This window comes from Pongo abelii, chromosome 5 (genome assembly GCF_028885655.2).
Source record: "Pongo abelii isolate AG06213 chromosome 5, NHGRI_mPonAbe1-v2.0_pri, whole genome shotgun sequence".
In the NCBI taxonomy this organism is placed as follows: Eukaryota; Metazoa; Chordata; class Mammalia; order Primates; family Hominidae; genus Pongo; species Pongo abelii.
In genome coordinates, this window is record NC_071990.2 from 140463444 (window position 1) to 140488073 (window position 24630).

The 24630-nt window shown below is 35.3% G+C and overlaps 1 protein-coding gene across 5 annotated transcripts in view; it reads right to left on the bottom strand.

Moving 5' to 3' along the window:
- Positions 1-24630, bottom strand: part of REPS1 (RALBP1 associated Eps domain containing 1) — an 84711-nt gene that overhangs the window by 16347 nt on the left and 43734 nt on the right. For 2 of the 5 annotated variants that reach the window (XM_003776932.5, XM_009242300.4), the window contains exons 5-11: positions 24093-24217; positions 23448-23610; positions 23108-23171; positions 20929-21083; positions 9558-9679; positions 5978-6058; positions 527-614 (exon numbers count right to left, since the gene is read on the bottom strand). In XM_003776932.5, coding sequence (XP_003776980.2) covers positions 527-614; positions 5978-6058; positions 9558-9679; positions 20929-21083; positions 23108-23171; positions 23448-23610; positions 24093-24217 — 798 coding nt within the window. The remainder of the gene's footprint in view (positions 1-526; positions 615-5977; positions 6059-9557; positions 9680-20928; positions 21084-23107; positions 23172-23447; positions 23611-24092; positions 24218-24630) is intronic. The other 3 variants (XM_009242302.4, XM_009242301.4, XM_054558231.2) reach the window with 2 other exon arrangements.

The following is a 24630-nucleotide window of genomic DNA, read 5'->3' on the forward strand; positions in this document are numbered from 1 at the left end:
GATAGTTTATAATGAAAAAGTTTATTTGCATGTTCACACTTAATTTTATTCCTGTAGCACACTTAAACACTACATATGTAAACTGTAAAGTAAGTTAATTTATAACGCTGACTTACACAAAAAAAATCTACCTTTGAGAAACCCTGAAACATTTAGTCTAAAATGAGACATTCCAAGAGTTCAAGCAAAATATATAATTTCAAAGCCAAAATTTATTTTAACATATATCTCTTCAGTTAAAGTTTTAACATATTTTAAATGTAAATTTACAAGGGTGAACATAAAAACCCACAGGGTATTAGAAATGTCACATTTTCAAATGTCCTTATTTTAAAACTCCGTAATTTAAAATAAATTCCTTTTAAAAACAGCAACATAAATAAATATGCATGAACATATACATAATTGTAGAAAGTACTAGCTTAAAAAATAAGCGATGAAAGAAATTTGAACCTTGACAGAATAATTACTTACATATTTCAGTTTGATGTAAAACTAAAATACAAACCAGCAACAGCTTCCTTACCACTGCCAGTTCTTTTAAGTTCCATTTCCTGCATGTGGATTTTGCTTGGAGTCATACGAATGGGAACTGGATGAACAATAGCAGTATCCTAGAGACAAATGGGAGGAAATAAAGAATTTGTATTAAAATGTCAAGCTAATGCCACGCAATAATCAAAACAAACAAAACTAAAAACCAGTGGACAGGCTTTCCCATTTACACTAAGGCAGGCATGAAAATAAGCTTTGTAAGTTAAAAGCTCTAGAATTCTATTTAAAAATCAAGCTCACTATATATGCCTAATATCTGCTTAATTAAAAAAAAAAAACATTTTAAGTGGAGTGATTAAAGATTTCATGAAGGCTGGGCACCGAGGCTCACACCTGTAATGCCAGCACTTTGGGAGGCCAAGGCAGGAGAATCACTTGAGCCCAGAGAATAGCCTAAGCAACATAGTGAAACCCTGTCTCTTCAAAAAATATAAAAATTATCTGGGCATGGCCCATGACTTACAGTCCCAGCTACTCAGGATGCTTAGGTAGAAGGATCCTTTTTTTTTTTTTTGAGATGGAGTCTTGCTCTGTCGCCCAGGCTGGAGTGCAGTGGCACGATCTTGGCTCACTGCAACCTTCCGCCTCCCAGGTACAAGCGATTCTCCTGCCTCAGCCTCCCAAGTAGCTGGGATTATAGGCACCTGCCACCACGCCCGGCTAATTTTTATATTTTTAGTAGAGACGGGGTTTCACCATGCTGGCTAGGCTGGTCTCGAACTCCTGACCTTGTGATCTGCCCGCCTCGGCCTACAAAAGTGCTGGGATTACAGGCGTGAGCCACTGCGCCCAGCCAGGTAGGAGGATCCTTGAGCCTGGGGAGTGGAACCTGCAGTGAGCTGTGATCATGCCACATCATTTCAGCCTAGGTGACAGAGCTAGACCACATCTCAAAAAGTGTGTGTGTGTGTGTGTGTGTGTGTGTAAGATTTACATTTAAAAAATGCTCTTATAAAAACACAGTTCAAGACAATATTAAAAAGTGAGGAATGATCTGATAAAATTATGCAAATGTGAGCCTTGAGGTTAAAATAAACTATTTCACGAGAATCCAAAAACTAAGTAACAGACTGAAAACTCACTTTAAGTAAACTGCTCAAGAAAATTTGACACTTTCTTTAACCTATAAAACAAAGTTAATGAGATGCCTATGACATTGTGATAGTAGGCACAATACAAACTTCCTATGGATTAATTCAAAGTGTTTCAATTTGATTGTCTCAAAATTTAGCATGAAACTGCCACAAAGGAATCCATTTTTTTTAAGAGGAACAAGACTCCCATTCTAACAAGCTAATACTTTTCTTAAACCTTTTTCATTACTGTAATACAGTTGATATTTCTAAACTTCATGAGAGTCTAGTTAGAGCACTAAAGGAATTGATAGTAAAGACTTCTGACTAGAATGAAAGCACAAAAGAAAGGATGAGAGAATGAAGACAATGGTAGCCTCTCAGAAAAAGAGAGGTGTACCTGGGACACAGGTAGGCCTGATCTTGGGGACTGAGACTCCCAGGGCAGAAACCAGAACCAGATCAAGCACCCGGCTTAACAGCAATAGACCAGCTGAGAAACATCACCAAGGGGGCCCAGCTCCTTCTATGAGGGGTCAGTTCACACACTGTATATGCGGCTGCTAAAGACTGAATTTGAGATCCTAAATTTTGAATATCTAGTAATGAATTAAGTTTATAATTTAGTGTGGAGGATAATGGCCTTTCAGTTTAAGTTGGAAACTGTTCTGGTGAGACAGTACTGTGCTAACACCAAGCCTTTGCTAGAGAAAGCGAAGTTCCAGCATACCCTCTATTATCTGACATATCTCCTTGCCTTATGCTCATCTCTGAATTCAAACAACTTGTAACAAATTCTTTACATCTATTATACTAACAAATTCATTCAAAGTAATTTCTTGCCCCTACACCAGGGAGAATCTGGACAGGGTTCATGTACTTAACCAATCAACCTAACATTTGCCCTACAACTCAAAAATTATAGTTACAAATAATATTAACATTATAGATGGATGAAAGTTTAGATTTGTCATATAATAATAAGTCATTCTCAGGAAAGTATTTATAAGAATACCTTTAAGATATTAAGTTATATGTTGGTTATAAAAACATGGCTTTAGGAGCAACTCTACTATTTTCTTAATTTACATTTAATACCAGAAATAACTGTTAAGAAAATAAGAATTTACCTTTATAGGGCAAGATCAAAGGAGAAAAAAATGATAGTTCATGAGAAAATAAGTTCTTATTCCAAATACAAAGCAAATTAGGAATTTTAAAAAAGAAAAACTTCTTAGATGCTTTAATTCATAACACTCATCTAATCTATATTCGATGTATGTGTATGTGTATATAAAATCAGATTTATAAAGCTTGGAACAGCTGGGAATGTTAACTAGCATTTTCATATATTTGCAGTGCAATCAATCACAGCAAAGACTAATTAACGCATTACACTTCTCATCCGCCTACAATTTTCCTAGTGTTTTCATTCATGTATATCCTAGCAGAAGCAGATTCCACCAAAGACTACTAATTGACAAGCAGTTCAAGAAAAGAGATCAAGTTTCTGGAAACAAGACCATCAGAATCTCAATTTCATCAGAACTATGAAAGCTTAATAACTAACCATCTGGTTTGCAAATGGGGTCACTGCACTGTGTAGTGGTTGTCTCTAAATGCTACAGACCAGTTTGGAACTTTGCACAGACTTTTACTGAGCAAATGGCTAATTATTGTAATTTAGTTTCTTTTTAATAGTCTGTTAAATATTTCCAATACTGTAAGAAATGTTAAATTCATAATAGAAGAGTAGAGTTTTTCCCCCCAGGTGATTCCCTTGTAATCTGAATGTGCCTTATTCACTTACTTATAATCTTTATTTATATAAAGCCTTTAAAAGGATCATGTGGGATTGTGGCTACAGGCTGTAGTGGGTCTGTAGATGGGTAATACTTCAGGTAAGCATTAAATGAATGTTAAGAAACTTAGACACTGTAGGACACAACTAAGAGAAAGCAGGCTACTCTTCTAACTGAAAATTTAAAGTAAGAATACTGGTTGGGAAACAAAGTTCAGATTTAAGTTTGCCACCATAAAATAAATAAGGTATTTCTAGGCATTAGATTATAAACATAAATATTTAAGAATGACAATTTTTTAAAATCCAATTCAGAGGTCTAAATTCAAGTTTAAAATGCAAATTAATCACTCTATTTTCCTAGAGCCTCTTGACACACTAGAGATAACAAAGTAATGAGCCACATAATTTTAGACACTAGAGCTGCAAATTTGAATATTATTTCCAAGAAATGTCAATAATATCACTGCTATTCAACCAACTATTTCTCTACATTTCCTGTCAGTCGTAGGTCAATTTCTTTTGTTTCTGAGTTCTAGATTTTTATACATAATGTTCTTGCCTGGCCTGACAAAGAATCATAATACTATGAGTGATTATTGTCACTATTTTTTAAGGGTTAGAGAATATAATAGTTTCTTTATTGCTACATCAAACCTTCCCTCCCATATAGAGTACTTTCATATTAGCTTAACTGTACAATAATGAGACAGGAATAATATAGAGAAGCAAAACTTAAAGCTTAAAGGTAAAACTTTAAACTTAAAAAGAAAACAAAGGTAAAACTTCTAATTTACAGAACTTGTCAATTCCTAAGAGATCTTAATTATAGCTGCCAATAAGCAGCAAAGTTTTCAATCATTGCCTTGTATTTCTCCTACATTTTTCAGAGACTAAAATAAAGAATAAATGCCTTAAATGTAGCAAGAAATGAGAAGCAAAAGGCAGAGATAATCTACAATCAACTGGTCCTTGAATACTTAATAGACTATAAAATAAACATTTTAAAAAGTACATTATCTGTTTGAATTCAATAAATATAACAACAGCCTCTAGATTTCATATAAATTCTTTAAAATGATAAAACACATCAGGCCAGGCATGGTGGCTCACGCCTGTAATCCCAGCACTTTGGGAAGCCGAGGTGGGTGGATCACTGGAGGTCAGGAGTTCAAGATCAGCCTGGCCAACATGGTGAAACCCTGCCTCTACTAAAATACACACACACACACACACACACACACACACACACACACACACACACACACACACACACACACACACACACACACACACACACACACACACACACACACACACACACACACACACACACACACACACACACACACACACACACACACACACACACACACACACTAGCCAGGCGTGGTGGCAGACACCTGTAGTCCCAGCTACTTGGGAGGCTAAGGTAGGAGAATCGGTTGAACCCAGGAGGCAGAGGTTGCAGTGAGCTGAGATCGCACCACTGCACTCCAGTCTGGGCAACAGAGCAAGGCTCCATCTCAAAAAATAAACACAAAAAACAAACCACATCAAAGGCCCATTAACTGCTAAAGGTACACTTTATCTTTAAATGCCACTTCTTCAAAATCTCTTTAGATGACAAGACCATTTTTACATTTAATTAATAAATGCTGTCTTTGATCAGATCACCTAGAAAGAATGACTTATGTCATTTTCTCCATATCTTTCTACTCAGCTCATTTTTAAAATTCTGCCTTTACACATTTCTTCACTTTCTGCTTATACCCTCTTTTCTTTTTGGAAAGTGCTCATTAGCACATCCTTGTCTTTAAAAAAAAAAGAGAGAAAGAAAAAGAAAAAGCAGAGAAGTGAACAGGGAGAAGAACGACTAACAGCTAAGGTTTTCAAAAAACCCAAGGGACAGGTGTAGCATATATTAAATTAACTCTATGGGGACAGAATTTATTTTTTAAATCAGGATGTGAACTTTGTAGCATTTTCAAAGCAACACAGTAAGCCACAAGAAGACAAGACAGAGGCTCCTTTGCATAAGGGGAATATTTGACCAACATCTTGTATTGCTGAACTTGATTCTCTCTAACAGGACTCAACATACAAATTAAATAAAAGCCATGTCATTTGGCATGTCAAAATAAAAGATGACATTGCATAAATAGTTACATATGTAGGACATATTACATGATGTGTAAGCATACAAATAATACATAAAGTGTCACTACACTGAAATAAACAGTATGTATATAAAATATACACTTAATTAGCAAATGTTAAGGTTAACCAAATAGATTGTCACAAAAAATGCTTCTCTAGACACATGTACCAGATTTTAAAAACGTAGTTTTCTCTCAACAAAATAACTAGAAAAAAGGAATGGCAAAAAATGTCTTTCCCACCATTAAGCACACAAAAACCGAAAAGCCTGCCGCCACTTCCCTCTAAGCACTCCACTGAATCATGCATATCAGCTAAAAACGATAATGAATGGAAATTTGGGTTAATAAAATTAATCTCAAACAAGCAAGCTAAGTGATTGACTTACAGGATCAGCTGGTGCAATGTTAGAATCAAATTGGGTCAGAGTTTGTGAGCTTGAAGAGCGTTCACTAAATGTCTCCCACTGCTGAACAGACAGAGGAGAGACAAGTCAGCATGATGAGAAAGATGGAGTAAAAGATCACTGGAGAAGATTTAGCAAAGTAATTCAGAGGTTGCACTGCAAGTTGTGTTTCATTGGTTTAACAAAATTCAGTAATTTCTATTTTTCCATCAACATTTTATATTTATTCTGGGTCATCTTGTAATATAAGGTGAGGAGCTTCACAATCAAAAGTATAGTAATGATTTATTGCAATCTCTATGGAAGAGATTTAAAGCCTTACAGAATTAAAATAAAACACAATACAGGAACAAAGTCTAAGTGATATAAATGTCCACCAAGTAAAAATGCTAAAGAGGCATGCCTTGACTAAAGAAAGAAAGAATAACATCAAATCCTTCTTTGAACATTCAAATGTTAATGTACTGATTTTGTGATCCTAATGAATCAAAGTTTTGTTAAAAACAAAGCAAGTCAGTGCGACTTGCCAGTGCGACCCCTGAAAGATGATTCTATTATGTACGTGCACATATTTTACACATATGTATAGATATTTAATAAAATATAATTGAGATAAAATGCAAAGAATTCTGGAATTAATATATGTAAAGCTTATGTCAATCTGTAGCAAGTCAACCCCTGCAATCAGCACTACAAACAGGGCCATGCCAGACCACAAGACAGAACTGCCAATCAGACACCCCCGCTTCCCCACTCCCTACCCCATGCTAGAAAAATCAGAATGCGGCCACAATGAGAGCAAATCAAGCATCTGAGCATGAGTTATATACAGAAGATGTATTTTGATATGAAATACTACTCTTCTAAAAGAGGTACACAAAAAAACATCATACCTCTTAAAACAGGTGGAGTGATAAGTCAATATTAATTATAGTAAATTCCATTTGTTTTGGAGATCTTAGTAATAAAATGGTATAGAATTTTTACATCAAAATTGCATTAAAATTATCATTTAAATCTGATTCTTAAGAATTATCAGTTATCCTCTAAAGAGGAAAAAACATCTACACACATACAATGTATACACACGAATATTTACACAAAGACAAAACTACCCCATAAACCAAAATCCTCTTTGGGAAAGTATACATTTTTATGCTTCAAAGTTCAACTTACTATTTAAAATAGTGACATTTAAGTTGAGAAGATATGTAAAAGTTAAATATTAGCAAATGAGCACACTGGTGAAAATTACCTACAAAAATGGCTAATATAATAATTCAACGACTTTTCCTACAGATTAGTTTTCATATGAAAATTAAGATATTCTGAGAAATACTGGTCCAAAGTATTTCATGAATTAAAAATCCCACAATAATTACTTTTATCATGTGGCATCACTTCAGGAAAGTTACTTATCAATATCTGTTAATATAATTAGTTTTTTCCTCAATAATTATTGTTACAGGGACACAGAAGGAAGTTTTAAAATCCTAATTATCTAACTGTGAAGAAAAGTTTACAGAAGATTTTTGCCAAAAAGAAGGTATTTACTTGTGTACCTCATTTGGGTGGCATGAAGTTTAACTTAGTTTCACAAGACTGCATGTAAGTTACCTGGAGGACAAAGGGACTCTCTTATCTTCATACTTAATTTTTAAGGGCTCACAGCTGTGGAACCAGACTACTGGAATCCCAGTTATGCTGTGCAAACTTGGGCAAGTTATATAACTTCTCTGTGCTTCGGTTTCTCCGTCTGTAACATATTATCTACCTCATAAGATTGTTCAGAGGAATAAAGGAGTTAATATACATAAAGAGTTTGTTTTTGTATTGTTTTTTAAACAGAACTGACATATCAAAAGTGCTCCATAAAGGTTAGAAATTATTAGGGTCATCTCCTATACTGTCTCATCTGTAACCACAGGTGCTAAATAAATCTATGTTGAAAGATTACTAGTGCTTTGTGGAAGACAATTAAAATGTAATCTAAATTCCATATCCTAACTAGATATTTTTAGAAATATCATTAGATGTCTCAAAATCAATGATTTATTAACATTTTGATTTTTCACATATCAAAAAAGAATTATGACATTCATGACCTCATTACCAAATACTATAAATAAAACTTGATGGGAATATTTAAGTAGGGAAAATGCAAGTACTACTACCTGAATTTAGAAGGGACTTCCATTTCTGCCTCTAATGATCACATACGATTTTATTAAGAATGAACATGGGCTTTAGATTCGAGATGCTTTAGAAAGAATTGTTTTTATTTACAAACTGATATCAATGGAATACAAATATTCTTGTAATGTAATACTGGTTTTTAAAAAAGACACAAAATGAATAGATGCAGCAAAAATAGTAGTGTCTCAACAACGATTACCTTACTTTCCATAAACTCTCTCTATTAGCAAAGTCTTTCAAGGTTTAATCCCTTCATCTAGAAAAACACTTGTATTAATGGTTTTGCATCCCATAGTAGGATGGATGGTGTGATGTTATAATGTCTCAGACACAAGTATCTTGGCTGCAATTATGTCATAAAGCAGGAAATAGTATAAAACCACCAGTTACTTCTGTTTTCCAACTGTCCAAAATTATTAATAACTAGCATGCTCTTTAATCCAGCATTTTTCTGGCTTTAAAAGGCATGGAAAGGACAGAAGCTTAAAACTTCTTCCTGAAAGTGAACAAACTTTTGTATTTTTAGCATTTCCTACATGCTACAAAAAGAAAAAAAAATAAGAAAAAAACATAACTTGTTCACAAAGAAAACCGCTCTAATAGGCTAGAGCAGTGGTTTCCAAATGGAGCTCTCCAGGGCACTAAAATTTAACAGAGGGGCCTAAGCAGGTGTTTTAGGGGAGGCAGGGCCTCAGGTCCTCTTCCCTTATTCTAATCAGTGGCCCTTTTGATGCTTTACATAATAGAGTTTCAAAGAAATTGGGGAACAGTGCATCTGTCCCAAATTCCATTTTGCATACTGTGCTTGGTCATATATGACACATCTTTAATGCAGTTAATATGGCTAAACATTCTATATTGAAGAAAACTAATTATACAGAGTTTTGAGGTTGTAAAACATACTTTCTTCATATGGAAACTGAATCAGTCACTTATCATTTCCAATGCTAAGATCGCAAATGTACTATTACATACCTTGTTTACAGGACTGAGAAGGCAGTGTGACATGGTGGATGTGGCAGTTGACTAGATATCAAAGGACTTACGTTCAAATCCTAGCTCTCGTCCCTCACTGGATATGAGATCTTGGCCAAGTCATTTACCTTTTGATGGTTAAACTTTCTGAATCTGCCTCTCTAAACTCACAAGGTTTTAATGGGGATAAGTGGTGGAAATCAAACGACAGCATATATACTTTGAAAACCTCGAAAAAGTCACATAATTACAAACATTTATCATAGTATATCTGATATGTTCGCTCAATTATGCATGCATGCTGGAAGAGACAGATTGAAATTACCCTCTTTGGAACATCTTACCTTAAAAGAGTTAACTTTTAATGAAAGAAAAGGAAAGCTTTGCTAACCTCACTGCTCTGATTCAGCTCAGGCCATGTCTGGTTTAGTGACGGCATCGATGGTGACTTGCTTGGAGGAGCTTCAGCAGGAGAGCCTGAATAACCTACCTCACCTGGCTGATCTCCAACATCTGCAATTTAAAAATAGAGAAATTCTCTATAAAGACTACATTGTAGTTTATTTTAGGCATATTTACTTATTTAAAAAAAAACTAACAGATGATTTTCACAAGTAGTAATATATAATCTAAATCTCCTTTCCTCATGTTCTCAGAGTAAGCATGTTAACAGACATTACTTATTCCTGCTACTTATGGTCTACCCAAAACAACAGCTTTTCATGAAAATAAAATCTAGTTAGGAATCAAAAGAAGAAGGTTATACATAATAATATTGCAATAGGTCGCATGCTTTAAAATCATTTTCTGATAATAGAAATAGATTCATACCAGTTTCCCAAAGTGTATTCTATTCCATGGAATACTAATCAGTAAGGTGGCTTTGAAAAATTAGGTTTTCTGCTCAAGTAAGTTTGGGGAAACAATAATTCTCTGTTGGAGCATCCGTATGCACATTTGTATATCAAGACTTGTGATGTCTCAAAGTAAATAAGCTTTGTTTAAATCACTTTTTTTGGTCCAGACACACATCCTTTTCATCAAATAAAATCCTTCAGTATTCCCTTGGAATATACTTTGGGAACTGCCAATTTATACTAATTCACTCACATATCCTCTAAAAATCTCCCTTGTTAACAAAAAAACAGCATATACTTCCAAGGCACACAGTAAAAGGAGAAAGTCCCCAGCCACGGGAAAAAAGGAAAGTCAATAAGCCCTGTATGAAACTTAACTTTTATTATTAAGCTCACTGGCACTTACAGACTTAACTGAGATAGTTACAAATCCATTATAGTATTTCAAAACGGTTTTTAAAGTACTTTGAGGTATCATATTCTACTTTTAAGCATAGTTAAGCTTAATTTAAAATAACTCTAAATTATGTTTAAAAACAGGAGGAATTTCAAAGGTCACTAAACTCTCATTCCAATTCTTCCAAGCTGGCTTTGAATATAACCCCAGTCAACAGGGAGTACCTAATTGGTTTAGAACTCATATCAAAAATATCATTCGAATATCATCGTGTCTGACCATGGGCAAGTTGAATAAAACAGCACCTGAGTTTCTCCATCAGAAAGACAGCTGCCATTAAATGTTAGCACTATACTTCAGATTTCTAAATAGACATCCATATAATATAACCTAGCAATGTATAGCTTTTAACTTTTCAATCTATTCATTAGTAAATCCTTTAAGTTTTAGTGCCTAACATAGGGCCTAATACATACGGGCACTCAGGTATTTACTGAATCAAGTTGCCTTGTGTATTCTTTTTTATTTAACTTCATTCACCTTTACTGTCATTTTCCTAGGACCACAATTAAGTACTGACAGTTTAAAAAGTTCTCAAAATGTCCTTTCTGCTATTCTGCTACATGCCTCCCTCAAAATATTTCCTTTTTACTTACCCAGACGTTATATCTTTATAATTATACCACATTGCAAGTTCTAATCTGTAATCCAGAATTGTATTCTGATTGATTTTTGTTTTCTAAGATCAGAAATTATTTCTTTAAGTCCTATATCTTCTCGATAGAAGTGTCTGGGTAGTACAGAAGTAGGAAGACTTCACGTATTATTCTACAAAGACCTCAACTCAAAGTTCTTAGAGAAGAACTTAGGAAAAAATTATTTAGGATAAACAATAGTAGCAAATTCCTCATTGGATAGTTTTCAGTGAGAAAAAAAAAATTATGAAACTTTATCCCCAGTGATAACAAAGGGAAAGGGAAACAGTAGCTATAAATATGATAATACACTGAAAGTGAAAGTCTACTAGGAGAATAATAAAGAAGCATCTTCAAGGGATTCCCCAAAGCAGGTGAGTATTGAAGAAAATAAACAGAATTAAAACAGTATTAACTACAAGATGACTAATTTTCGAAAGAATTTATTTAAAGCAAGACTCCATTACTTTATTTTTAAACATCAATCTTAAGGCAATCTGGAAGTCCTGGTTGGGCTTTCAGGACTTTCTTGATTTTCTTCTACTGACAAATTTAGGGCCAAGCTGTACCACACCTCCACCTCAGGGCAGTTATGATTTGGGACAGATTCTGGGAATATTTCTGGTTCACTGGTACAAAGCTGCAGTGGGTCTAGCTGCTTGAGGCTGCAAAGTGAAATGCTAGTCACCCAAATAATTATACTTTACCACTATTTCAATAGTTATTTTCCTAGAGTTGTAGACCTCAAACTGTGGACCACAGACTCCTTTCTAAGAGTCCCAAGACTCTTTGAGAGACCTGAAAGGTGAAAACTATTCTTGTAATAATGCTTTTCCCATGTTCACATTTGCACTGAATCAAGGCAGTGGCGACAAAATATAGTTATTGTACTCTTCACTTACAGTTATTGTATTCCTTACCCCCCCACATACATAAGCATTAAATATAAATAAATGAAAATAAATATGCATGCTGATCTCACTTATGAATGTTCATGAAGCAGTACAAATTAATTTTACTAAATCTCAGCCCTAAAAACATATCTTCCTCTATGTGTCAAAATGGGAAATACATACACACAGCATTTCTGCTGCATATGAAAGTACAATGGTTGTCTCACAGAAAAGTACTTGTGTGATTCAGTTGTAAGCTGAACAAACCACTTTTTTTGTGGAACACCATTTTTCCTGAAAGAACAGCTGATAATCTATAATAATTCGGACTTGGGTATTGAGCAGGCATTTTCTCAAAAATGAACAAAGTGAGCTTGTCATTTCAAGGAAAGCAATGTTTTCAGTATTTGTTTCCAACGGTTACTAATGACAATGCTGAAGGTTTCAAGCGAAAACTCAAATTTTGGAAAATGTGTATCCACGTCCATAATCTCAAGAGCTTCCAGCACTCAAAGGCTTGATATGTTGTGAAATCAGCAAATACACTTTTTAAATATTTTATAATGAAAGATGTCAACATCTGAAAGATGTGTGTAACTCAATGAACTGATATTTTACAAATATCCAATGCATTATGGTATAAAATCAAGTTAAAGTACAAAAAAATGCATTAAAGTGGCTTCAGCTTCCACACTGCAAGTAACCTTTAAGAAATTACCATTTGTGCTTTGATGTAGTACCAAAGAATAATTACGTTATCCGAAAAAGCCATGAAATAGTCCTTCCTTTTATTGTGTGAGGCTAGATTTAATTTGGAAACTTTTTTTCTATAGTAGGCCAGATAGTAACTATTTTAGGTTTTGTGGCTATAAGGTATCTGTTGCAGCAATTCAACTCCACCATTATGGTGCAAAGGCAGTCCTAAACAATTCATAAATAAATGATGAGCACTGCTGTGTTCTAATACAATTTTTATGGACACTGAAATTTGAATTTCATACAATTTTTAATGTGTAATAAAATATTATTCTTTTGATTTCAACAGTTAAAAAGAAAAAATATTCTCAGCTTGTGGGCTAGTCAAAAATGAGCAGTAGGCTGGATCTATCTCACAGGGCTTAGTTTTTAGACCCCTGGTATACCTCAAACAAAACAACATATCCAACAGACAATGCGGAAGCAAATATGACAATTTCGTTGTCTTCTATTAAGACAGATGTAAAAGAAATTTGCAAAAATGTAAAATAATGCCACCCCTTTTACAATTTTTTCTTTAATTTTGGAGAATACGGTTATTTTCCTAAAAATATTTATGCCAATAGGTAATGGATTTGTTATTGCTTTTTTACATAAAGTAAAAACAAAAATTAACCAGTTTTAATTTCTAATAATGTAAGTATTGACAGATTTAACCCATGTAAATGAAGACTCTTGGGGTCCACAAATTTTAAGAATGCCTAAAGGGGTCTTAAGATTTAAAAGTTTGTTCCACATTGAAATAAACAACGACGACAACAACAACAAAAACCAACCAAACAAAAAAAGATTTAAAAGTTTGAAAAATTGCTGTCCTAGAAAATCCAAAAATTGTTTCTGGGATAAATGAGCAAAATTACTCATTGCTTCTTTCCTATGTTCTAGAAACCAAGAGTCTATGGACAACCATTCAGTCTAGAAATAAACTGTACCTCCTTCAACTTTGCTCCAAATAAGTACTCCAACAAAGAGCTGCCTGCCCACCCACAAATGTTAGTCTTTAAGACTGTATTTTTCCGGAGGCAGGGGTGTAGTTTTACTCTTACCTGATGCAGTGTTCCAACCTAGCCTCCTGCTGGAACACTGTGTCAACCCTGCCTCCCTCCTGTGGGTTCTGCTCTGCCCCTGACATCATCAGAGCATCAGGGCTGAAAAAGAAGAGCATGAGCCTAAATTATTCGTTAAAGTTAACCCCAAAAGGGCTGTTATGCAAAAAGTATTTCCATGTATAAAAGTGTGTCTGAAAGAGACAACCCAGTATGATCACACTGACCTACGGCTTATTCTACAGTTATTTTAAGTTTGCAAACACTGGAAGAAGTTTCACCTTTCTATCCTTTCAAAGGATCTGGAAAGTTCCCCGATTCAATTCAGTACAGTGTACCTGCTAAACAACCTCTTTCTGAGAGCTTTGGTTTTATTCTAGCTTTGTTACCTACACATCCTAAATTTCTCTTATTTTCTTAGTATTATACTTGATATACTAAAAAATTGTCTCAAAAGTGACTGCTGGCTGTTATTAATCTTACAGAAATATATATACTCCCTTAAAGTCTTACAGTTTAAAACTTATTTTGCTTTCAAGCAGCAAACAAATCTAGAAAGTTACTCAATAAAGAAGGTTCAATGTTCCAACCTCATAAATAACTTTATCAAAGCAAAAATAACTTTTATTTGAAGAGTATCATTCTTGTAAGAAAAAAATATGGAAAATGAAAAACAATCAAGTGTTCATGACTTTTACGTCTTCAAGGAAAACTACAAATGGTAACTTTTTCATTCATATTTAAAAGACAGGCATAAGCAACACATATGTAGAAAGATAAAATTTAAGATGTGCTTTGTTTTTTCTTGAATGATATTATATGCATCAAAAAACTAGTAAGTTCTATTTCCAAAATGAACTCCACTTTTCCCCAACACTTCACAAAATGGAAACTTAGTAAGCAGACCTTAAGAGGGTTTATGAAACTTATTCGGTAAGACTACCTTAAAAGAGGGTCTATGTAGAAAACTAATTGTTTTCAATTAAAACCAAAGGTTTACAAAAAACAAAGTAAAAATGTGTCCAACAAGATTTGAAAAGAAACAAAATATTCACCCAAAATTCTTATTAAACTGAACTTGCTGAGTTTTTACAGTATTGATCAACATTTGACAGTACTGATCAACATCTGACTCAACTATTATAGTTCAAAGAATATTACCCACAATATACAGGAGGTTCCTATTATCCAAAGATAGCTAAACATGGGAAAAAATCCACTTAAAGTTAATCCATTCAAAATAAATACTAAAATTCCATAAAGAGGAAAACAGTTAATTGGAGCTTTATCTTAAAAATTTACAGAGGAAATAGTGGAAATGGAGTATAAAGAACAAAAAATGAAAGATAAAGTGGTGGCTCATGCCTGTAATCCCAACACTTTGGGAATGGAAGGCCGAGGCGGGCGCTTCACGAGGTCAGAAGTTTGAGAGCAGCCTGGCCAACATGGTGAAACCCCGTCTCTACTAAAAATACAAAAATTAGGCAGACACAGTGGTGCATGCCTGTAATCCCAGCTACTCGGGAGGCTGAAGCAGGAGAATTGCTTGAACCTGGGAGGGGGAGGTTGCAGTGAGCCAAGATCACGCCACAGCACTCCAGCCTGGGCAACAGAGCAAGACTCCATCTGAGGGGGTGGTGGGCAGGGAGAAAGATAATGTTACTTTTTTGAGGAGTATAATTTGGTGGCAAAATTAAAAAGCACTAATTGAGTCAGTGAACATTTACTGAGGGCCTATAGGGTTCCAGGCTCTCAAGATCCAGTACTGAGCAAGACAAGGGTCCCATTCCCATGGAGTTCTCTAACAGAGGAAGACAGAGATGTTCATCTTTCATTCACTTTTGACTTTCATAGCACAATTGCAAAGGAAAAAGCTCACTTCTACAAAAAATAGTTATGAGTATCATTAATTACTCCCAAGGACACTTACTAATCCGCTGAATTTGAAATCATAATCTTTTTTTTTGGAGACAGGGTCTCGCTTTGTCACCCAAGCTAAAGTGCAGTGGTGAGTTCATAGCTTACTGTAACCTTGAACTCCTGGCCTCAAGTGATCCTCCCACCTTGGCCTACCGAAGCACTTCTGGGAGCCACTGTGCCTGGCCAAAACTATAATCTTTTAAAGCCCCTACTATTGCTATCACCCTCATAGAGTTTTTGCCCTTCAAGTATTATCTGCCCTTGCTTGTCAATGTCTTTGTCAGGATTTGAGTTCTATTTACTTTGACGAATTTCATTAAATGGTGTATCTTTACTAATATCTGTAATTCAACTGTACTGATTTATCAGCTACAATACCCAAATATCTGGAAAGAAATGACACACGACAGAGAGAGGCGGCAGGGTTGGGGGGGAGAAAGACAGGGACAGAGTATGTTTGGGGGGGTAGGGGTGGTTTGAGAGGTAATTTCTTAATTAGAAAGCTAATGACAAGCATTAGTGCATAATTTTCATTATTTTTTCCTCTGCAACTAAGGGTACCTGAATAATGAATTTTCAAAAACAAAGATTCTAGGTTATTTGTACAAAACAAAGATATACATACAAGCATGTTCACTGCAGCAGTGTTTTAAAGATAAAGCCAGAAAAGAACCCCAAAATCCATCAATAAGAAACTGGTTAAATTAAGGTACATCATATTATGGAATACCTTGAATCATAAATATGATAGCTCTATATATTATTCTATTAGTCCATTTTCACATTGCTGACAAAGACATACCAAGACTGGGAAATTTACAAAAGAAAGAGGTTTAATGGACTTACAGTTCCACATGGCTGGGGAGGCTTCACAATCATGGTGGAAGGCAAGGAGGAGCAAGTCACATCTTACACGGATGGCAGGAGGCAAAGAGAGAGCTTGTGCAGGGAAACTCCCCTTACAATACCATCAGATCTCGTGAGACTATTTACTATCGTGAGAAAGCATGAGAAAGACCTGCCCCCATGATTCAATTACCTCTCACCAGGTCCCTCCCACAAACGTGAGAATTCAAGATGAGATTTGGGTGGGGACACAGCCAAATCATATCAATTATAAAGATGCCCAACATTATAAGAAAAAAACAATGAAGGATGTATAGTATGATTGCATCTGTATAAACACCAATACCTGTGTGTAGGTTTTTATATATATGTTAAAAATTTCTGGATGAATGTAAGAGAAACTCTTAACAGTGATTTACTTGTACCAAGGTAGTCTCAAATCTGAATTTGTGTGGATTTCTAGTAAACTATGTATGGAAAGTCTCATGTGCCTTCTCTTCTCTGGCTTAAAAAAAAATTCGTGTTGGAAGTACTTCTCAGAGTTTATAGATCCATGCAATGCACCCTAACAATGAAACATGTGTCCAAATCTACTGTGTAAAGTAGGGATCATGCAGAAGGAGATGGAGACAGGGAAGCACATATCCCTTTCCTTCTTTCAGCATCTCAGAGATTGCTGAATTGCACATGTGAGTAGTGTGGTGTAAAGGTAGAAAATAGTTAAAAATCATTGGCTCAGTCATTTAATCATTTCAACAATGTGAATGTCTGTCTATTCCTGTACTCAATTTGCACCTTGCTAGGCATTGAGATATAATGAACAAAACTGATCCAGTTCCTACCTTCCTAGAAGGCTCTAGTCTAGTTTGAGAGAAAGATATGTATCAAACAATCACAGAAGTACACATAAAATTGCAACTGTGCTTTGCAAAGGAGAAGATTCTTTAGACATTAAAATGTAGAGTACCTCAACGTGTTTGTAGCAGGTCATCTTAATCTTTTTTTTTTTTTTTTTAAAGAAGACAAACATTCTTAAAAAGCTAAATATTCTTTAATTCAGCTTCAGAAAGCTCTTTCTGCAGATGAATTTTTGTATGCTTTCTTTTGTAAGACAACAAAAATCAAGTCTCCCTTTCTATTTTAGCTGTTAAATTCAGTGCTGATGTTATTAAATATTCTAATTCAGGTCGACAGAAGTACTTCTACCTATAATCCTTGGTAGTTCTATTTTATCTATGATTTAACCCTGCATACCTGTTCAAGTAATTTTGGAAAAAATGCACATTTACCCCACCCATGTTTGCATGCCTATAGAAAGCCTAGCATGTTACTCCAAGGAGCTGTAACTCAAATGACCACTGCTCACCATCTATTTGCTTCTAAGAGTTAAACTTTAAGTATAGAATATTTGTGGAACTAATGTTTCAGTATGTCCCAACATCATAAACCTAGGGTAACAAATCGCTGTATTTTCAAAGGTAGAAAAACATCAAGAAAAATATCTTCCTTTGAAAATGGCACACATGTAGAATTAATTCATCCAATATTAGTGCAGTACCTGGCAAAGTTGTATGTTTTGAGCATACTACAATAAATAGGATACATTTCCCTTGTTTCAAGGAATTCAGAGTACAGTGATAGAAAGGGGGAAAAAAAAACAAAACAGGATTTAGTGTGGTATGTTTCAGTAATTAGCATGTAGAAAATGCTATGAGAGATCAGAAATGAGAGAAACCACCTTTGCCTATAGTCAGAAAGGCTCCACAGAGGAATATTTACAATAAATTCTAATGTCAGCCAAAAGAAACTATTTGAGTATTACCCTCTTAACTGTGACCTTTTAAAAACACAGCTATTTTTATAATTTTTTTTTTTTTTTAGACGGAGCCTCACTCTGTCACCCAGGCTGGAATGCAGTGGCGTGATCTCAGCTCACTGCAACCTCCGCCTCCTGGGTTCAAGCAATTCTCCTGCCTCAGCTTCCCGAGTAGCTGGGACAACAAGTGCACACCACCACACCCTGCTAATTTTTTTTATAATGATTTTTATGGATACTGACGAACCCACAGTGTCACAAGACAATTTCTATACTCAAAGGACCTTTGGTCATGTGAATCTCAGGTTTATGATAGGTGGAAGAAAAATGATAATTTATATTATATCACCCCAGAATCAACAGAATACCAAAATTTATCATTTGTAAATATGAAAAGCAGATTTGAATGTAATATAATACCGTGTGATCCGAATGTTTACAACAAATTTGGTCAGAAAACCATATGCTGTGAGGGGGGAAAAAACTATCTGGGTCCGTGATACTTTTAAAATTATATTTAGAGCAACAGTGCACAGATATACACAGGCAATAAAATCAGTCTGTCTTTGTTAAACAGATCTAACAGGTGTAAAATTAGACAAAAAGATAAATGCCCAGAAAAAAACTTCTTCCTGAACCATCAACCTTATAGATCCAATTTACAAAGAACTTGTTTTTTATTTAAATTAAATAAAGGAAAAAGAAACTCATTAAATATATGCAAAAGCCAGATTCACTGACAAATATAACAGATGACAGAATCAGACAAGCCTCTACAAAATCACCTACAAGAGATTAAACTTCATTTAAATTAGTTTCTTGTATTATTGTGCTGTCGGTTTTCAAAGGCTTTAAGTCATATAAAAGCTCTAGGTCCAAGTCCAATTTCTAAATCAATGACACTGAAAGTGTGAAGTTACCACATGTTCTTCTCTTTTGGTTACTATCACAGGTGTTTAACAACGAAGATGTTTTTATTTCTTAAGTAGGTAAATTAAAGTACTTTGAATCAAAATTACCTAATAAAGACACTACGCTTTCAGCTCAAGTCAGAGGCTGACGCTTCACAACTAACTAAAATGATCCCCAAATCCTAGGATTATCATAGAAAAATGTGCTTAAGAAATTAAAATCAATGCCATATTTTTAGAATCAACCTATTCGTTGATAAAAGGTCAGTGTACAATTCAGGTCCTGAAATGTGAATGGCATCAAAATCCACATTTCAGGTGGAGAAACAGAAGGGAAAAATACAGTAAATGATTAGAACTTGCCCAGGGTCACAGATGAAATTAGCAAAACTAGAAGCACATTCAGATTACTGACTCCAAGGAGTCTCTTTGTGACACTAATTTCATGCATCTGATTCCTTCTGCGTAATTTAGACACCTAAGTCAGACCATGTATATTTTTAGGTTAAAGAGATGCTGCCTGATAGATAAATGCCCATTTGAGAGCCAAATTCTATTTGAACTTCCCTTTTAAAAGTATAAAATTCTTTCCATCATCATATCCAAATAATTTAGATAGAAACACTGAAGACAATAATTTATTTTAATTAGGCTCATTAAGAATTAAATATTAGGTTTGCTTTTATTCACTCAGAATTTAAGAAAAATGTACTAATTTTTAGCCCTTGATATTCTTTTTAAAGAAAGGTCCAGGCCGGGCACGGTGGCTCACGCCTGTAATCCCAGCACTTTGGGAGGCTGAGGCGGGTAGATCATGAGGTCAAGAGATAGAGACCATCCTGGCCAACATGGTGAAACCCCGTCTCTACTAAAAATACAAAAATTAGTGGGGCATGGTGGTGCGTGCCTGTAGTCCCATCTACTCAGGAGGCTGAGGCAGGAGAATCGCTTGAACCCGGGAGGTGGAGACTGCAGTGAGCCGAGATCGTGCCACTGCACTCCAGCCTGGTGACAGAACGAGACTCCATCTCAAAAAAAAGAAAAAAGAAAAAAAAAAAGAAAAGGAAGAAAGAAAGAAAGGTCCCAATAAATATGAACATTTAGCATTCTTGTTAACAACACAGCATTCTCTAAAATCATACACAAAAAGTCCAGATTTCTTTAGAGTCTGCAGAAGAGAGCTTGGTGTTTTAAAGAAAAATACTTACAACTGTAAAGGTCTAATGATGAACCCGGTAATTTCCCTTCAACAAATTAAGACATATTAAAGAGAAAAATGTTTATAATGAAGATGGGTTACTTTACCCACTTGAGACAATATATATCACAATTAAAGGATAGCAAAATAACAAGACACTGAAATGCTCTTCAAATCTCGGCAAGTCACAAATACAAAGGTAAAACAGTGGTATATATTACTCATTTTTATTTTTAAAAATAGACTGAACAAGACAAATCCAAGCTTGGCCCATACATCCTATTCTGATGACAAATCTATCTATGTACACTTGATGAAATATCTAAGCTATTAAGCTAAGGTTAACCTCTATCTTGATTTTTCTTTCAGAATCAAGCATTATGTTTATCAAGGCATGCAAACAGCTCTCTTCAGCTCCCAATCTTACCTGCTGAATCTTCCAAATCAATCAGTTTGGGCATTAAGCTTTCAGGAAGTTTTTCTGGTAAATCATAGCCATTCTTCCTAGCAACCACCAGATGAAAAGCAGCACAAAACTCATCCAGTGTCAATGCACCATCTTTATCAAAGTCTGAGAGTTCCCTAGAAGATAAGTTTATTGTGAATATAATCACATTCTGCTTTGGATCCTTTTATTTCTCAAAAAGAAGCAAGAGAAATATTTTCCATGAGAAAGTGCAAAAACTCAGTAATTATAAAAATCCCATACACAGAAAGATGTGTAATATAGCAAACGTAGCAAAATGTTACCTGCAGAATCTAGGTGGTAGTATATGAATGTTTTGGTACTCTTCTTTAAGCTTTCCTGTGTGTTTGAAATTCTCTAACAAGCGGCCCCAATAATTAAGGTCACCAAAAAGAATGACCTGTAACTCACATGCATTTTTAGAAGGCATACGTAATAAGTTAGTGACATTTTTTAAAAGTTTGATTTTATGTTATCAAAATTCACCATGTATGTACTTTATTTTTTGTTTTTATTTTTTTGAGATGGAATCTCGCTCTGTCACCCAGGCTGGAGTGCAGTGGCGCAATCTCGGCTCACTGCAACCTCCACCTCCTGGGTTCAAGTGATTCCCTTGCCTCAGCTTCCTGAGTAGCTGGGATTACAGACACGCGCCACCACGCCTGGCTAATTTTGGCCAGGCTGGTATCGAACTCCTGACCTCATGTGATCCACCTGCCTCGGGCTCCCAAAGTGCTGGGATTACAAGCGTAAGCCTCCGCACCCAGCTGACATGTACATACTTTAAATCACTGAGTAGAACTGCAAGGCTTGAAACAGAAATACAGCCACTCCACCTTGCTGTCTATGCCCTTTCCTAGATACAGACAACCACTTTTGTCTTTATTGCCTTAAACTATATAAATAGCATGAATATATTACTAGTTTTTGAGTTTTCAGTTTTAGGTGTTATCTACCTACCTTGTACTACAGCACTCTACGCTACCAAGAACCTATTAAAAATGATTTAGAATATAGAGAAATAACATTGATACACACTGGAATTAACATTTATGTTTATCTGATAATCGTTTTTTATTTATGTTTGAGACAGAGTCTCACTCTGTTGCCCAGGCTACAGTGCTGTGGTATGACCTCAGCTCACTGCAAACTCTGCTTCCTGGACTCAAGCAATCCTCCCATGTAAGCCTCCCAAGTAGCCAGGACTACAGGCTTGCACCACCACACCTTGCTAATTTTTTTATTTTTTATAGAGACAGGGTTTCACCATGTTGCTCAGGCTGGTCTTGAACTCCTGGGCTCAAGCAATCTGCCTGCCTTGGCTTCCCAAAGTGCTGGAATTACAGGCGTGAACCACCACACCCAGCTTGTGTTTTCTTTTTGCTTGTTTTTGTCTTTTTGAGACAGAATCTCGTTCTGTCACCCTGGCTGGAGTGAAATGGCACAATCTCGGCTCACTGCAACCTCCACCTCCCAGGTTCAAGCGATTCTCGTGCCTCAGCCTCCCCAGTAGTTGGGATTACAGACGTGTGCCACCATGCCCGGCTAATTTTTCTGTAGAGACAGGGTTTCACCATGTTGCCCAGGCTGGTCTCAAACTCCTGAGCTCAGGTAATCCGCCTGCCTCGGCCTCCCAAAGTGCTAAGATTACAGGTATGAGCCACTGCACCCGGCCCCGGCCTGTTTTTATAAAGTAATTTGTGATTACACTTTGTGTTCTAATAGCCAATTAGAACCATATTCCAACACAGCTATTCTTAAGTCTCTGGTTAAATGGAAGCTAACACCATTCCTAAACTTATGGCATGGTATAGGACTTACTAAACTTGATAAAAAACCAATGGGATAAATATAACCATGTATGTGCAAACTAACTTTTATCTCATGCATTATGCTAGCAACAAAAAACCAGCTGATACAGCTTAAAGAATTTTAGTTCTTTACAAAGAACTACTGTATCAGTATCACTTATTTCTTTTCTGCAGAATAAGAGAGAAGCTGGCTATTGTAAGGCAATACTGAGTTCTTTGACAGCATTCTTGAAGGGGTTAGTTGTTTATTTTTTAAGGCTCTAAAATCTACCTGCTAGAAACTCCTTGGAAGCAACCCAGTTACCCAACTAATGATATACCACACTTACCAAATATGAGAAAGTTCAAGAATAGGAAGTTTTGATTTTGTAAAAAACTCTTTAGCTGCAGATCCTGAAATATTAAAACAGTGTTGTTTAATGTTATTCTGAACTTACGGATCCACGAACAGAATGTAAGAGTCTTAGACTTTTTTAACTGGGAAAAGATATTTTTAATATGTGAATATGTCATGTTTTTGGCCCCCAGTGATTATAAATTCTTTTTAGACAAATAATCTGATAATTATTTTATAATTAAAATCTATGACCAATAAAACAATGTCTTTGAGATTATGAAATTGAGATTCTCCTGTCCCATCTAGAAGAACTTCTGTTTTCAACAACTCACCTGGAATAAATCCGTTTAGATCAGGCTGAATGGTTTTAAACTGATTTACATAATACTGTCTTTGTTCATCTGTTATTTTCCAGGGATCATCATAACTACTGGATTGCCTACGAATTTCAATGGCAGTTGTAGCTGATGCTACAGTTCGTACTGTTGTCTGGTCCTGTAATGAAACATTTTTTCCTCAGTACAATATCTACCTACATGATTATATGGACCAAGATTGCTAGGTTATTTGTTTTTGAAAGTAAAACTTGCTTTTTGTGGATATTTAAAATGTAAAACCACATATCTGTTACAGTCAGATTATTGGATATGTTTTTGCACAATGATTATAGAAATGAGTAGAATGACAGCAATTATGTAAGCAACAGAAAGTTATGAAAATGTGCTAAGAAAGCCAAGCAAATATATTTCCAGATGCAGAAACCTTTCAAAACTTCACTAGGAAATCAGAAACAGAAATAAAATCAGCTGAAACATTCCAATGATAACAGATTTGAAATGCACAGAGCAGAATTTTGCTTTTAAATAAATGAGTGGATTTGCATTTATAAAATCTGCAACAGCAAAATATAAAAACGATGACTGGAGCAATACTCTGAATGAAGCAAATAAAAATGCAATACCAATAAAATGTCACACCTGGACAGAAGCAGGATGCATGGTTAAAAGAGTACTGGTTGGTGGAGTATCTGCAAAACTGACCCAGTTTTCTTGAGGTGGAGGTGGGGAATGCCCTGACCACACTGCATCACCAGCAGAAGAACCTATAAGGAGAATGGGTAAACATGCTGACTCATGTTTGAGGAAAAAACTTAAGTTACAAGGAAGTTTTCTTTCCAACTCTTACTCTGAAGAAATCTAACAATTTCCAAAATGGAATCTTTTCTGTTCAATTAGAAATTATACCTCATTTAAATATCTTCAATTATTTTGTGCTCTCCTTGTCAATAAAATTTATGTAATATATACATAATATTCTGGGAAATAATTATTCATTTTACCTTTAGAGAATCTGGTATCCATAAACTTGTCTAAACATCACAGATACACATAAATGCAATTACCACTTTTCAAAGCAATGTATCCACTTACAAATTTCCATAGTTGGTTTTTGCTTCTATTTAACTTAAACTTACAATTAAAAACTATCTGGGAGGCAACTCCTGAAGGAATACTA